The 17,214-nt window shown below is 44.3% G+C and overlaps 1 protein-coding gene across 6 annotated transcripts; it reads left to right on the forward strand.

Annotated features, from left to right (window-relative positions):
- Positions 1-1,435: 1,435 nt before the first annotated feature.
- On the forward strand, positions 1,436-16,473 carry taf1 (TAF1 RNA polymerase II, TATA box binding protein (TBP)-associated factor). 6 transcript variants are annotated; one of them, XM_010731813.3, is made up of 41 exons: positions 1,436-1,771; positions 2,145-2,259; positions 3,758-3,998; positions 4,120-4,221; positions 4,428-4,669; positions 4,767-4,982; positions 5,075-5,317; positions 5,400-5,640; positions 5,746-5,853; positions 5,935-6,102; positions 6,797-6,924; positions 7,185-7,292; positions 7,416-7,589; positions 7,678-7,851; positions 7,949-8,053; positions 8,155-8,355; positions 8,439-8,580; positions 8,731-8,787; positions 8,925-9,055; positions 9,143-9,223; positions 9,306-9,455; positions 9,545-9,664; positions 9,751-9,926; positions 10,017-10,249; positions 10,337-10,544; positions 10,724-10,895; positions 11,077-11,288; positions 11,376-11,484; positions 11,571-11,669; positions 11,751-11,928; positions 12,021-12,088; positions 12,165-12,287; positions 12,380-12,472; positions 12,574-12,658; positions 12,745-12,812; positions 13,546-13,662; positions 14,008-14,115; positions 14,276-14,371; positions 14,708-14,930; positions 15,064-15,235; positions 15,913-16,473. In XM_010731813.3, the coding sequence occupies exons 2-41, from the start codon at positions 2,146-2,148 to the stop codon at positions 16,133-16,135; spliced, it is 6,009 nt and encodes a 2,002-aa protein (XP_010730115.3). In that variant the 5' UTR covers positions 1,436-1,771; position 2,145; the 3' UTR covers positions 16,136-16,473. The 6 variants fall into 6 exon arrangements, with proteins under 6 accessions (XP_010730115.3, XP_010730116.3, XP_010730119.3 ...); XM_010731814.3 differs by having other exon boundaries at positions 10,724-10,889; XM_010731817.3 differs by lacking the exon at positions 14,008-14,115.
- Positions 16,474-17,214: the final 741 nt, after the last annotated feature.

A 17,214-nucleotide genomic window follows, 5' to 3' on the forward strand; every position in this document is an offset into this window, starting at 1 on the left:
ATCCCCCAGGAGGAGCTGGAATGCGTTGCTAAGGAGAGGGATGCTTGAACGTCTTGCTACATCTGCTGCCACCGTGACCCAACCCCGGAAAAGTGAATGGATGGATGGAAAAATTGATTTATAATATCTCTATTAAAACAAACTTCTGGTGCTCACAAGTTGATAACTACTATTATTACAAGAATAAAGGTACAATCCTTATGAATATGTTGTTTTTAGTGAGTTTATGTTCTGTGTGAAGAAAATGTGATCTGTGCGCTGATTGTGAAGTAAGAACATTTTGAACAACCACAGGCTCCCTCTGTACTCTGGCCAAGGTCTTCAATGCATCTCCACACGAGGGTGCCCTCAATAACCACATTAAATAAATGTTAAGAGAACCCTTGGCATAATAAACGTGTAATGTGTTTGCTGTTGCCAGGCTACAAAACATGAAATGTATCACCAAGGAAGAAGAGCTGATTGTATTGTAGAAAATATAACTTTATAAGGATGATTCAATCAATCAGACTTTATTTGTATAGCGATACAAAGTGCTTCACACAGTCAAACAGCCTCCCACACATACAGATAGATTATATGTCTATTATATACAGTTACACATACCCTCTATATATATATATATATATATATATATTTTTTTTTTTAGAATTTAAATAATGTATAAACAAAAATACAGCACAGAATATCTCTACCATTTTTGCAAGAGGGTTTGTATCATAACTGAAATTGCTCTGCGTGGCAGATGACATACCATTTAATTATTTTTTGTTGTTTGCTTGTTTCTACGCACCTCTCTCTGAACATGAACATGTGAATGTATTATACACACACACACGGCAGTGTACACTCTACCTTTTGTCCTTATTTTATTTTTATGCGATGACTACAGAATGTCTTGCCTGTACAACTTTGAACCTGAGTTGGTATGTGACCCAAATGTATATTATGTTATATTTGTTTTTGTCATGTATGTTCTGTCTTATTTTTTGAAAATGTAATAAAAAGAGACATAAAAAAGGGCACATATGCAAACAACATATATAAATGCAAAATATATGTATTAAAATGCAATTAAAATTAAAAATATCAATGGAAAAAATTGTCATTTTGCAGTTATAAAACACCGGCAGGTTAATAAATGAAATAAAACCTATCAAAATGTATAAATAGACAAAATAGAAGTAAACTGAGACCTAACTAAGTAAATAAATAAATAAAAGTAATAATAATGTAACAGATTAAAATGTGGAATAGACAAATAAATACATATATTTCGAATAAAAGATAAGTTAGGAGTTTGCTCCCTGTTATGTTGCCGCCAAATTGTACGTCTACCGCACGTTTACAGCGTTTACAGGGAAGCTCTTGAACGCACCACCCTCCTCGCCTGGGTCGTACAGTTTACCACGTTACAGGGAGCGCCTGAACGCATCACCCTGTCCAGACTCGAGCTAAGCTAAGCTAGCCGAGCAGGCGGCGCTGCAGTGCCCGACACACAAATAAAAACAAACATTTTATACCGAACCTGTGCGTGTTAAGCCTGTGTTAAATGTAGTTTTGTGGGGGTTTTCTCTTTACCTTACAAAGCTGATACACACGCAGTAAATATGTTTACACAGATTTAAGTTTTTACGTGTTATTTTTGTCTGGGTAACATAAGCTAACTTCGTTAGCCTCGAGCTGCTAATGAAGTGTACTTTAGCTTTCAGTTGATACAACAAGCTGGATAAAAGCCGAGAGCTCAGGCTCTGAAGACAGGTCCCGGGAGGTAAGTGCGAGTTACATCTGTGACATTTGTCATTTAGTCTTTTTAGTTTAGGTTTAATCCTGTAGCTCGCAAGCTAATGTTAGCTAACGCAGCTAGCCAACGCTGCACTCTAATGCAGGATCAGGTTTGTCTGTTATTAAAGCTACAGGTGAAAATAAACATTTATTAACGTTTGTTGTCTTAATACTTTATTTTATGAATGAGTAAAATGAGAATATGTGTGCTTAGTTAGTCAGTGAAGGCTAGTAGGGAAGTGAAACAGCAGTAACTAAGTGTACATGTTGTGATATCCAGTGATATGCTAATGTTGTAAGGCATTCAGGATAAGAAGATGTAAGCGTTAACTATAAAAATGTTATTCATACATTTATAGGATGTCGGACTCAGACAGTGATGAGGACCAGGATCGCCCTTTCTCTCTGACGGGCTTCCTGTTTGGAAACATCAATGAAGATGGACAGCTGGAGGATGACAGTGTTCTGGACAATGTGAGTGTTTGATGTATTTTGATCATGAATGGCATTTACACTGATGAAAACATCAACCAAAAACAAGATCTGTTAAAGTTGTTGTTGTGCTATATAATGTGAATCATGTGACTGGACACTGAGCATAACCTGCCTGGCTGCAAAACATAAAATGGATCACAAAGGAAGGACAGCAGAGGATATTATAGAGCTTCTTTTTATAAACAAAGTGTACTGTTTGGGAACTTTATGGTTTCTCAGCTAACTACAAAGACAGGTGGATTGGACTAAAGCTGCATGCCAGCGTGTACGTCAGACTCATTTGAGGCAGCATAACCTGAAGATGAACGTCGACTTTTCCAGCAGGAAAAACCAGAGTGAAGTGCAAGTTTGGTACATACCTCAGTATGTTTCTCAAAGGAAAAAAAAAATAATTAACTGTGATTTACTGGACAAAGTGTCTCTGTCTCTCTTTGAAAAAGTCTCAATCCTGCTGTCACACTTCACTCTATGCCGTCTCAAATAAATTTGACATACAGCCAGTAACGTACCTGATTGCAGTTGAACAACGCCGGCGTTGTGGAGAAATTGCTGAAGTCAATGGTGAGGTCAGGAAGGAAGAAAGTGTTCAGGAGCCTCTGATGTCTTATGCTGTATTATTTATTGATGCTCGGCCAAGGAGCATTAGAGACACTCTCAAAGTTCATCAGAAGTGCCTGAGTCAGTCTCACATTCTGCCCAACTCATCCTGGTGGATAGACTTTAAACCCAAAGATAACACCACAAATACTATACGCCCAGAATTAGTCAAAGAGAATGTTTTTACTTATGCAGGTGTTATTGTCAGAATATTCTAGTCTGGAGACACAGATGTCTGTTTACACAAATTGAAACGTCAACGGCAAACTATCTATTATGTCTAGGAAGGCAGCAATAGGTCTTTTCGACCCTGGCCACCACAGTGTTGAGATAGACTGGCACCTACTGTTCTCAATCAAAGCCAAACAACTAATACTAACAACTAATACTGCCGAGGACCTCAAGGCCCACACGTGAGGATAGAAAATTCCATAACGGGTGACATGTAGCTTTAATCCAATCAGCTTGTCTCTATCCATAATTGAGAAACTGAAAAGATCCCAAACAGCAGACTTTAAAGATGCTGGCGGATCTCCAAGCTCTGGTTTATCTGTGGTCGCCATAACTACGGGGCTGCACTGTGCTGAATCACATCTGGTGCCCACACTGGCAATCTCTCTGCATTTCTATGCACATGGGCTGAACAACAACATCCGGCCATTTGGGAACGTTTGAGTTAAATTAAGTTCTGCACATGCAGCAGTTAAAACTTTGTACTTTGTTTAGTACACATGCATGTTGAACCAAAAGTCCCATGCTGAAAAGTTTCAGTACAAATTTGTGAACTGTTACATCCCTATTACATACAACAGACTGTTTTCTTTGGGTCACTGCTTACTACAACTTTCTGTTCTGTCTCTGACGTTTCTTCTCACCACAGGAGTCCAAAAAGCATTTAGCTGGTTTGGGTACTCTCGGTCTGGGCTCACTCATTACAGAGATCACTGCCAATGAGGACGAGAGTCAGGAGGAAGGCAGAGAGTCTGCTAGTGTGGACGCTGAAGGTTGGGTGAAAAGCACTGAAGATGCAGTGGATTATTCTGACATCAGTGAGGTCGCTGAGGACGAGACAAAGAAGTACCGTCAGGCCATGGGGTCTCTGCAGCCCAGCAGGAAAACAGGTGATCAACTCTATGAATAAAGACTCTGTCTCTCTTTGTTTGACTCTCCAGAATACTTGAAAATATTATTTTCATTCACTTATTTATTTTAATTATATGTTTTTATAATCCTTAATCTCAGATGATGAGGATGACTATGATGCCGACTGCGAGGATATTGATTCAAAGCTTATGCCTCCTCCACCGCCACCGAGTCTTCCTACAGCTGCTCAGAGCACATCTGGTGAGGACATGTTTACTCGTAATTGGTCTCTGTAGAGAAATAGTCTTCCTCTGAGGTTTGAGCTGTTGACAAAACTGCTAGTCTGGAGGAAGTGAATTTGCTAAGGGTGGATGTTATTGTCACAGAAGAACAGATACTACACTTGATCATAGGTTACGTTCAAGTACTTTATATCTGAGGATTAATTTATGATCTGTCACTCACAGTTGCGGAAGAGGGTGATGGCATCATCCTTCCCTCCATCATCGCGCCATCCTCTACTGCTGATAAGGTTGACTTCAGCAGCTCCTCAGACTCTGAGTCCGAAACTGACCGTCCCTGTCAGGGTTTAGGGGCTGGAGGCCCCCCGGATAGGCTCAACCTCCCTCTTGCTGGCATCATGCAGAAGGATGCTGCCAAAGCACTGCCAGGTGTCACAGAGCTCTTCCCAGAGTTTCGGCCTGGAAGGGTAAGACACCTTTACCGGCACTGTCCAGAGCTGAATGTACACATGCTAAAGTTCATTTGGGTTCACTAACATTTCACTTTCTTGGATGTTCTACTAGGTGCTCAGGTTCTTGCGTCTGTTTGGTCCCGGAAAGAACATGCCATCGGTTTGGAGGAGTGCCCGCAGGAAGAAGAAGAGAAAGCATCGAGACCCTCAGCCTGGGACACCTCCTCCAGAAGGAGAGCCCACAGAGCAAAGCCTGGAGAAGAAGTCTGGATGGATTTACGAGTTTGCACCTGCTCCACCTCCAGAGCAGTGTCTCTCTGATGATGAGGTAAACCTTTCTTTCAGTGTTATCTCAGGCACTCATAGTACCAGCTGGTGTCATTGTATCCTGCACATCACATGCTTTTCTGTGCCATCCAGATAACCATGATGGCTCCAGTGGAATCTAAGTTCTCACAGACTTGTGGGGATGGCGACAAGGAAGCAGAGTCTCGACCTAAAGTAGCAGAATGGAGATACGGTCCAGCTCAGCTCTGGTACGACATGCTAGGCGTCTCTGAGGATGGAAGCAACTTCAACTACGGGTTCAAGTTAAAAGAGGAGCAGTCCAGTGAGCCTGAGAAACAGGATGCACCAAAAGAAATAGCAGAGACTGCACATGAGGTACGCAAACATGAACATCTGTAGGCACAATATGAAAACGATAGTGACTGTGTTACAGATCTTCTGCATAATGTCTCTCTAGTTTCTGAGGCGAGACGATGGTGATGGTGATGAAGACGATGATAACGAAGGTGGAAATAAGGACAAACAAGCTCTTGAGAATGAGCTCTTCCTGATGGTCACTCAGCTGCAATGGGAGGACGATATTATTTGGAATGGGGAGGAAGTGAAACACAAGGGTACTAAGACTCAGCGAGCCAGCCTGGCGGGGTGGCTGCCCTCTAGCATGACCCGCAACGCCAACGCTTACAACGCACAGCAGGGTGAGTTGGCAGGAAGAAACACAGACCTGTGCCCACATGGTGCAAAGACACTCTAGCAGCAAAACACAGAAGCAACAAACACTAAACATCTGTTTAATCTCACAGGTCTGACAAGGAGTAATTCCCTGTTGGTACCACCGACACCTCCACCCATGCCTAAGGCTTCTTCAATCTCCGGCTCTAAACGGGAAAAAAACAGCCATGATAATCAAGGTGAGTTTATTTTTAGATTAAAGTACAAATAATAGAGTCACCAAACCTAAAAAGCTTGTCTTGTTTTGTGTCCCATGGCAGCTTCTCATGAAGAAGACTGTCCCTGGTTCTCCATTTTCCCCATTGATAACGAGGAGTTGGTGTACGGACGCTGGGAGGATAACATTATTTGGGATGACCAGGAGATGGATCACCTGCTCATGCCTCCTGTTCTTACACTGGATCCAAATGATGAAAACATCATCCTAGGTATGTCTTCAAAATCCAAAATGTCGAGCTACACCTTCACATTCATCTGTTTTTGAAGGCTGAATTTTCAGAAGAACAAGGTGATGGAGTTGCTTTGCCATGGTCAAACAAAATACAAACAGATCTGTGTGATCAGTGACATCCATCCATCCATTTCCTTGTGCTTATCCGGGGTTGTGGCAGCAGGTTTAGTAAGGCATTTCAGACTTTTCTGGGGGATCCTGAGGTGTTCAGATAGGCTATATAGTCCCTCCAGGGTTCTCAGGAAACTATTTTCCGCCTCTTGTATCCGCAATCTCATTCTTTCAAGCAGCACCCAATGCTCATGATCATAGGTGAGGGTTGGAACATAGATAGACTAGGAAGTTGAGAGCTTTGCCTTCCGGCTCAGCTTCTTTTTCCTCACAATGGTCTGGTACGATGTTTGCAATACTGAAGGTGTCTCACCAACCCACCGGTCCATTTTCCCATCACTTGTGAACAAGACACCAAGATACTTGAACTCACTCCCAGTCTTCAAATGAGCATCTATTGTTAGTTTAAGAAACAAGCGCAAATATGCTGGGATCTGTGTCATTTGGTTCCTGAAACTTTGCACTGAGGTAGATGGTGTGTCCTTGACGTAAATAGCATACAGGGACACAGTCTCTGCTTTTAATTTTACATGTATTTTTATTTTCGGTTTATTTTGTAGAAATGCCTAATGAAAAGGAGGAGATGACTTCGCACTCCCCATCAAAGGAGAACAAGAAGGAAACGGCAATCAAAAAGAGCCGCATCCTGCTGGGAAAGACCGGAGTGATAAAAGATGAGCCACAGCAGGTACGCCGCCTCATCAGGGCAGACGGAGGCACGTGTTAGATTATATGAAAAGGCAGATTTAAAAGGTCTGCTTCTTCATTGGAGATGTGGCTCATCTAAAACTGAATTATTATAAACAGATTATGTTGAAATGAAACCACTGCAAACCTCTATTGCTATATGTGAGAGCAGCAACTGTGAAGTTTTGGGATTGAGTTCAAACATAGAAGAGCTTCGAATTACATTTCCTGTAGTGAGAAATATGATTTCTCTCAACTCAGAACATGTCCCAGCCTGAAGTGAAGGACCCCTGGAACCTCTCCAACGATGAGTTTTACTATCCTAAACAGCAAGGTCTGAGGGGAACCTTCGGTGGTAACATCATTCAGGTAGGTGGTGCAAAAATGCTACAAAGATAAAGCAGACAAAAGCTGTGAATGATAATCTATACTGTAAGTATCACACAGAGCAGAGTCATAACCTGTGACATGTTGATTCTGTCCTCGTAACAGCACTCCATCCCGGCTCTGGAGCTAAGGCAGCCGTTCTTCCCCACTCACATGGGACCCATGAAGCTGCGCCAGTTTCATCGACCGACTCTGAAGAAGTACTCGTTCGGAGCTTTGGCTCAGCCGGGTCCCCACGCTGTCCAGCCTCTACTCAAACACATAAAGAAGAAGGCCAAGGTAGAGCCCTGCTCAAGACACTCTGTAAGACTCTGTAAATGTTCAAATAACCTTGTATTAACATTAACGAGTGTACATCTTTGTGTAGATGAGAGAGCAGGAGCGGCAGGCTTCAGGAGGTGGAGACATGTTCTTCATGAGGACTCCACAGGACCTGACGGGCAAAGATGGAGATCTGATCCTGGCAGAGTACAGTGAAGAATATGCCCCGCTCATCATGCAAGTGGGCATGGCCACCAAGATCAAAAACTACTACAAAAGAGTGAGTCTAGTCTTTGTTTTCCAGTCAAGAGTTTGCTTAGGTGTCTGAAAATCTTCAAAATTTGAAAATAAAATCTGCTGACATATTTATTTTTCAGAAACCTGGAAAGGATCCTGGAGCGCCTGACTGTAAATACGGAGAGACCGTGTACTGCCACACATCCCCTTTCCTGGGTTCTCTGCATCCTGGACAGCTGCTTCAGGTCAGCACCATCAAACATTCAGTGAACAGATGAGATAAAATATGTGAATGGTCACTGGTCTGTTGTTATAGCAAACCGTGTGTCTGGTCTGTTTCTTTTAGGCGTTTGAAAACAACCTTTTCCGTGCTCCCATCTACCTGCACAAGATGCCAGAAACTGATTTCCTGGTTCTACGAACACGACACGGCTACTACATCAGAGAGATCGTGGACATCATCGTAGTCGGTCAGGAGTGCCCCTTGTTTGAGGTGCCAGGGCCCAACTCCAAGCGAGCCAACACTCACATCAGAGACTTCCTACAGGTTTGTTTATGTGCCTCACCTCCACCCTGAAACTCAAGCTGTCGCTGCTGCAAATGCTCAGCTCTTATTTCTGTGTTCTGCAGGTGTTCATTTACCGCCTGTTCTGGAAGAGCAAGGATCGGCCTCGGAGAATCCGCATGGAGGACATAAAGAAAGCTTTCCCCTCTCACTCAGAGAGCAGCATCAGGAAACGACTAAAACTCTGCGCTGATTTCAAACGTACAGGTAGATCGGTCTGCTCCCTGTACCATTCAGTGATCATCATTTGTTGCTCTAACCTTAACCCAGTTGTGTTGTATCAGGGCAGTGTTGAGGTTGTAAAGAGTAAAGCTGCATGAGCTCAGCGGTGTGTGTGTGTGTGCCTTGAATTGACAGATAGGAATCTGAACAGGGAAAGAGCATTTTACAACAGCAATGGATTTTACTATAGAGGTAAGATGTAGCGTAAGGACAGCAGAAGGACACAGGACACAAATGTTTCTCTAACATACATGTGCCTAAATTGTAACAAGATTGTTTTAGGCTGTAGGTGAGAGGAAATGTCCAACAGTGTCTTGTTGTCATGCCAGGTATGGACTCTAACTGGTGGGTGCTGAAGCCTGACTTCAGATTGCCTACAGAGGAGGAGATCAGAGCGATGGTTTCTCCAGAGCAGTGCTGCTCTTACTACAGCATGCTGGTGGCAGAGCAGAGACTCAAGGTAACAGTGACATCTGACGAGCTTCAGGTGGTTAACACAAGCGAGTATTGTGGCACGGCTTAACTACGAGTTGTTTTACCTCTTTAGGACGCCGGATATGGTGAGAAATCCTTCTTTGCTCCAGAGGAGGAGAACGAAGAAGACTTCCAGATGAAGATTGATGACGAGGTACTGATTAGGCAATTCTTGAGTTTAACAAGAGTGTTTTTTTTATGTTTACATCACACTGATCCTGTCTCATGCCTCCTAGGTGCGTACTGCTCCTTGGAACACAACAAGAGCCTTCATTTCTGCCATGAAGGGGAAATGCCTGTTGGAGGTGACAGGCGTGGCTGATCCTACAGGCTGTGGGGAGGGATTCTCCTACGTCAAAGTGCCCAACAAGCCGACTCAACAGAAGGTCTGATCATCTGAATCAAAAGTCCACCACCCCACTGTTCTGCCTTATAAGCATGGAGGTGAAATTTTTGATCCTGTGTGGTTTTTCAGGATGACAAAGAGCCACAGCCGGCCAAGAAGACGGTGACAGGGACAGACGCTGATCTGAGGAGGCTATCGCTGAAGAACGCGAAGCAGCTCCTGCGCAAGTTTGGTGTACCGGAGGATGAGGTAAGAACACGTTGATCTGCAAGCATCTTTTCTGTTTTCACGTTTTCTTTCAGACTTGTTAAAGTGATTGTGTGTTTGTGCGTTAGATCAAGAAGCTCTCACGTTGGGAGGTGATTGACGTGGTGAGAACCATGTCCACAGAGCAGGCCCGTTCAGGCGAGGGACCCATGAGCAAGTTTGCCAGAGGCTCTCGTTTCTCCGTCGCTGAGCACCAGGAGCGCTACAAGGAAGAGTGCCAGAGGATCTTTGACCTGCAGAACAAGTGAGACTCTTGTACAGGGTTGTATTAGTGATTAAGGATTCTGTCTGAGCACAGCTTGAGTCCTTTTCTTTATTGCACGCCCCACCACAGAGTGCTGGAGTCGACAGAGGTGCTCTCCACAGACACAGACAGCAGCTCAGCCGAGGACAGCGACTTTGAGGAGATGGGGAAGAACATCGAGAACATGCTGCAGAACAAGAAGACCAGCTCACAGCTTTCCCGCGAGAGGGAGGAGCAGGAGAGGAAGGAGCTGCAGAGGATGCTGATGGGCGAGGAGAGCGACCGTGACAACAAGGGACGCAAGGAGCGTCGCAAAGGCTTGTGTGAGTCTGCGTTAAAGTTCACTGAGGACATGTCTGAGGAAAATTTGTGTGTCCAACCGTAACCTTTACTTCTCCTTGCTCCTACAGCCAGCTCCTTATCCACCAGCTCCCACAAGGACGATGACACATCCTCCGTCACAAGCCTGAACTCCTCGGCCACAGGACGCCGACTCAAGATCTATCGCACCTTCAGGGACGAGGACGGCAAAGAGTATGTCCGCTGCGAGACAGTACGGAAGGCTTCAGTCATTGATGCCTACACCAGGATCAGAACAACGAAGGATGATGAGTTCATGTGAGTCTTTTGTGGGTGTTTGATCCCCGGGAATAACCCACCACACTCTTCAGTTATTTGGGATGCGGCTGCACGCAACATACATCTAAAAACATACAGACAAATGTTGAATTAGTGCTTAGAGAGAAAACCAGAGAGCTTCACAACTGAACCAGCTGGTCCTGTGTGTCTTTCTGCAGACGGAAGTTCGCCCTCTTCGATGAGCAGCACAGGGAGGAGATGAGGAAGGAGCGTCGGCGTATTCAGGAGCAGCTGAGGAGGCTGAAGAGAAACCAAGAGAAGGACAAGATCAAGGGACCTCCAGAGAAGAAGGCCAAGAAGGTCAAAGAGAGACCTGACCTCAAGGTAAAAGTAAGCCTGCTGATTTAATACTATATTACTCCTCTCCTTTACCTCACCAGCTCTTTGGTGCCCAGCTAAATGCAGACCTTTGGCCGATTTGGGTTCATTGGTTTTTTTCTTCCAGTATCATCACCATAAAGCACAGCTCGATTATTTGTCGCGTTCCTCAATGTTTGCCTCTTTTCGCCAGCTAAAGTGCGGTGCATGTGGAGCCATCGGACACATGAGGACCAACAAGTTCTGCCCGCTGTACTATCAAACCAACGCCCCACCTTCTAACCCCGTCGCCATGACGGAGGAGCAGGAGGAGGAGCTGGAGAAGACTGTCATCCACAACGACAACGAGGAACTGATCAAGGTGGAGGGCACCAAGATCGTGCTGGGCAAACAGCTCATTGAGAGGTAGCGGATTGTTCTCATTCCTACTTTTTTATCGAAGATACTCTGATCTGCCCTCTGCAGTTATTAACACTTTTGTTCGTCTTACAGTGCCGATGAGGTGCGCAGGAAGTCTTTAGTGCTCAAGTTCCCCAAGCAACAGCTCCCACCAAAGAAGAAGAGGCGTGTAGGCAGCGCTGTGCACTGCGACTACCTCAACGTAAGCTAATGTTTCACAGCTTGTTCCAACACATTTTGATCTGATTCCCTTTAGCGAATCACTTACATGTTTTTGTATATTCACAGAAACCACATAAAGCCATCCACCGCAGACGCACTGACCCCATGGTAACCTTGTCTTCTGTGCTCGAGAGCATCATCAACGACATGAGGGATCACCCCAACGTAAGATCCGTCAGGCACACGCTCATCCACCTCAACATTTCAGTGTTCACGTTCACATCATTTCGCTTCTCTTCTATGTAGACGTATCCCTTCCACACACCGGTCAACGCCAAGGTTGTGAAGGACTACTATAAGATCATCACCCGGCCCATGGACCTGCAGACACTGAGAGAGAACGTGCGTAAGCGAATGTACCCGTCACGGGAGGAGTTTCGTGAGGCGGTGGAAGTAATCGTCAAAAACAGCGCCACCTACAACGGTACATTTCTAAAAAAACAGACTCAAGTCTTACTTTCAGTTCAAACCCACATCAAAGTTTTGAGACGACTCTCTTGTTTTTTCTTCTGCCAGGTGCCAAACATCCAATAACACAGGTGGCACAGTCCATGCTGGACCTGTGCGATGCTAAACTGAAAGAGGTGAGAGTTTATTTCAATTTTTTATCTTTTGTCACATCATAAGTTTCCACGTTATAAACCGTGTGTGTGTGTGCAGAAGGAGGACCGGCTGGTGAGGCTGGAGAAAGCCATCAACCCTTTGCTGGATGACGACGATCAGGTGGCGTTCTCCTTCATCCTGGACAACATCGTGACCCAGAAAATGATGGTGGTTCCAGATGTGAGTCTTCCATTCTCTCACATCAGTCAGTTTGAGATCAGTTCATGTGCAGATTAAAAATTAACGATCTGCTTCTCGTTCCTTCACTGTAGTCGTGGCCGTTTCACCATCCTGTCAACAAAAAGTTTGTACCCGATTATTATAAGGTGATCATAAACCCGATGGATCTGGAGAGCATCCGCAAGGTGAGAGTCTCACTGTGTGTCAACCTTGAAACATATTTGATATTTTTAATACAAAGAAATGTAACTAAAAATGTCTAATTTGTTTGTTTGTATGTCCACAGAACATCTCCAAACACAAATATCAGAACAGAGATGCGTTCCTTTCAGATGTCAGTCTCATCCACGCCAACAGTATCAAGTATAACGGTAAATATGTTATCATGTGTGGAGAACTCTGTAGTGTGGTTCAGATTTTATGTGAAGTACACTCAGCCTTTGTGTGTCTCTCACAGGTCCAGACAGTCCTTACACAAAGACCGCTCTGGATATTGTCAACGTGTGCAAGCAAACCTTGGCAGAGGTATGTTGGGTCTTTTAGTTTGACCTGTTTTAATAGCACAGGGAATAGTTGACGAGTATTTATGTAGTTATTCATGTTGGGCTGGGCTTTACCTTTGAGAACAGCTGCAAAGCAGCGCTGTGAGAAATAAGATAAGACACAACAGACTTTACACACACACCGGAGAAACTGACTTGTTAGAGCAGCTCATGTACACAAGGTGGATAAGAAATTGTTTTTTTGCTCACCCGTCCATTCTCACAAGTTGAAAGCTATCCAGAGTGAGTTCATTCAGCCACGTCTCTGTGATGCTACACTCTCCATGCTCCCTTTGTAGCCTGGTTAGCGCCATTGGCTTCATCTTATTGAGGGGAGATCTTACATTCTCCATGATAACAGATGGTTTGTACCATCTTTTCCACTTTCGGTGCTTACATCCGTCTCCTCCTCCTCACTTCAGCATGGATCTCTAGTCTTTCCACAGAGAGTATGCTAACAGTGCCTACAGCACTAACAGCTGTTCTCGAGTGTAAACAAGAGAGCTGTGGCTTTTTTTTTTTTTTTTTGAATGGGCCACTCGATGTATCATGAAGTAGTCTGTATAAGAAAAGGCATATGGCTAATCATCATAGTTCCAAGTCGATGTTTGCACACAAACGGATGGAGATTAGAGTCAGAAAAAAACATGAAAAAAATGCTAAAAACAAGTTTATTGATCAGTGAGTGTATTCATTTCCTGTTGTTGTGCCTCCAGTATGATGAGCACTTGACCCAGCTGGAGAAGGACATCTCTACCGCTAAAGAAGCCGCTCTTGATGCAGCAGACTTGGAGTGTTTGGACCCGATGACACCTGGACCGTACACACCGCAGGTAGGAGAGCAGCCAAGGCCTCGGTTTTGTTTACTATCTTGGCAAATGGTGGTTTCCTGGGTATCTATCTGTGGCTACATTCATAATAGCTGTTTACAACGAGCCACACGAGGCAACCTAAACTCGCAGTAGTCTCCTCGCCGCTCCTCGTAGTGCTCCCTTGTACTTCTTTGCTCGTTCTCTGCACTAACCTTTTCCAGACTTTTCACGTCTCACCTCTACAATCTAGTTTCCTCACTGTAGTGTCTCCTTTCTCCCACCTTGTTTTTCTCCTTCGCTCTTCCTCGTCTTGTCCTGTCCTCTCCGTTTGTGTGTCTGTGCGCCGCTTTGTGTGGCGTTGGCCAGCCTGCTGATCTGTTTGACAGCGGGGCTTCAGGGAGTCTGCCCAGAGAGACCAGCAGCCTTTTCTCTGAGGGACCTCTAGTTGTTACTCCAGAGAAGAGAGGGGGGCAGGTATGGAGAGAGACAGATATAAGGCTCACAAACCACATGCCACCCCTCCTCAGACTATCCTCAGAGCACCCAATTTCATTACAGGCTAGAACATTACAGACAACATTACTGAGGGGAGTTGTTTTGAGTGTTCTCAGACTTTTATCATCTGCCCCCTCAGGGTCGCCACCTCAGAAGACCCGGGGAGGAAGAGTCAGATGTGGACATTGAAGGCTTTGAGGAGGAGGATGATGGCAAACCCAAGACTCCTGCTCCTGTAAGACATACTGATACCCATATTTATTCAAGCAGCTATATCAGAATCCCTCTGAGGTCAGATCTGCCATTTTTATGGCCTGATTAAATTGAAATGGGGTGATTTTAATTAAAATTAATGATGCATTTAGTTAATTCTCACACAGTTTTAGGAGTTACAGTCCAGTTCTCTCCACACCTTCATCAATTTTGATTTGCCACACAGAAAAATGCCCCAAAACTCTCTTCATATTTCCATTTAAACCTTTTTATTTCTTGATTCTTGATTCTTACTTTTCACCCTGCTCACTTCTTCCTTTTTTTCTCCATGACTACTTTGTCCGTCCTGTCTTTTTAGGCAGAGGACGCAGACGGAGATCTAGAGGACGAAGATGACGAAGAGGAAATGTTGCTGCCACGTCGCAGACGATTGCACGACCATGACGAAGAGGAGGAGGAAGAGGAAGAAGAGGACGGAAGGTCTAACCGTCCGGCCCAAGCCAGCGTGCTGTACCAGGACCTGCTCATGTCTGACGGAGAGGACGACGCCAGCGAAGAGGAGGGCGACAATCCTTTCTCCTGTAAGTCCACCCGCAGGGCTGAAAAAAGTCGTCACTATACTAAAAGAATATGAACAGAAACAATTAATCATCAGTGCATAAATGCTGAATATAAAGTGACAGAATTATTGTGTTTGTTGTTTGTCCTATCCAGCCATACACCTGTCGGAGAGTGGCAGCGACTCGGACAGAGAGGTGGATGTGCGACCTCCGCCTCCACGGAGAGCTCAGGAGACGGCTCGCATGGGCATGGAGCAGGAGGAGAGCATGATGTCATACGAAGGGGACGGGCCTGATGAACCTCACATGGAAGACAGCAACGTCAGGTACAACTGGCCCAGGAGCCACTCAGGAATACAGATGATTTAAGTCTCTGAAACCTCACAAATTTGCCAGATTAGGCTTTATGCAACTCGACGTCAGCCTGTGGTTGCCAGTCAGACGATTAGACCAGTCAAACTCCTCCACAGTCAGTCTGAAATTTCTCTGAAGCTGAGAATATGCAGGTGGATTCATGGTCTAAACTCTGATACTCTACCTGTTGTGTCCTGGCTTTGTTTACCCAGCTTCTAAATCTGTGTCCAGTTTGCAGTTTACTCTGCAAAAAAAAGGGACACAAAGAAGTTTGTGAGGGAGTGTCGGTATCGAAAAAGCTGATAAATCAGCTAAATAAGAAGTTATTTCCTGATTGTTTTCTTAGCAGTTACAAAGTAACAAACCAAATTCTGCCTGAGGTAGTCTTCCACAATCAGTCTTCATGCTAACAAAGTGACAAATGTTGCTTTAAGATTATTACTGAAAACATCTGACTACATGTACATGTAGACATCAGAGCCACCAAAACCAGGTTTTTACTGACACAGCTTTTGTTCTGCACGGCCAAAAGTTTGATGAAGCCGCCAGTCAAAAATAAGTGTTTGTGGTTAGCGCTGATGTCAGTGTGACAAATACATTGCATTTCCTGTGACTGATCAACAGTAAAAACCTTCTTTCTTTGTCGCAGTTACGGCAGCTACGAGGAGACAGAGAGCCGGAGTCAGATGCAGCCGTCTAGCATGGGTAACGGAGAAGACTACGGCATCAGCGAGGAGGAGGAGGAAGATGAAGAAGATGAAGCGCGGAGTAGAGGCCCGGCTGTGCTCTCTCAGGTCCAGCTCAGTGAAGACGAGGAGAGCGAAGAGTTCAGATCTATAGGGGGAGACAGCGACGTGGACTCTGACATCTAGTTTAATTTTCTTTGCTTTCTTTTTTTTTTTTTTTTTTAATATGCAGCATCAAGAAAACGTTGTTTATAATGCAGTTTTAAAACTGAGAAAATGTTTTGTACATTGTTCCTATTTTGTAAATGATGCTCTATGTTAATAGCTTCCTCCTGTACCTGCAGTATCAGGTACAACACAGCACATTGTACATTTCAGTTTGTTGCCTTTTATACATCAAGTTAATGTGAAAGTGAAATTCAGTTGTTTTAACTTGCTCATATCCTGTGCTCAAAAATAGTTCAGCTCATTTGTTGACTGATTCAAAAATAAAGTAAACATGCTGAAGATTTCTTCTTCCTCCACTCTGGTCCAGGTCTTTCCTTACATTGAAATAAAAGGCCAAGAGTGGCAAGTTTATCTACACATTATTACAGATGCTCTCTGTGCAGGTGGGATCACAAACCACAAACCTCAGAGCATCTCGGCAAAGTAAAGATTGTTTTTATATGTCAAGCATGTGTAAATAATGACGTCATTAAAGGCTGCAGTTTAATTAGGTGAGCTTTTTTTAGGGTACTGGTATTACGCATGTTGGCTCTGGCTTGAACTAATGACTTAACATAGATACCTTATTGTTCTTAAGAGGCCATTTGTTGCCACAGCCTCACATAACCACCACAGTATAATGACATAAACATCCAATAGGTAACAATCCATATAGCTCTCAGCACACGGTGGTTACCGTGATGTTTTGTTAAGAGATGGCAGACGGGACAAAACTCCTGCCATAGTGTGCCAGTTTATAGGTCAGGGATCTGAATCTGCCACCGCTCTGCGTGTAATGGCCTTACTGACTTTAAATAACTTTTGTAAAGCAGTGACAGAAGGAGCTTTATGTTTACGGATGGCAGAGACTCTTTTTTTTTGGAGGTGTTTGTGGTTGTCAGTGGTCAAAGTTCAGAGATATTTGACCTCAACAGTTAAATTATTGATGCATGTGGGGTTGTGGGTGGGTTTATGAGCTGAGCTGTGGGTGCTGGAAGTGTTGACGATTGTTGTTTTCTTCATGTTCACTTGTTTGTCCACCACTGTGTGAAGTGGTA

Source organism: Larimichthys crocea, chromosome XXII (assembly GCF_000972845.2).
Source record: "Larimichthys crocea isolate SSNF chromosome XXII, L_crocea_2.0, whole genome shotgun sequence".
NCBI lineage: Eukaryota > Metazoa > Chordata > Actinopteri > Sciaenidae > Larimichthys > Larimichthys crocea.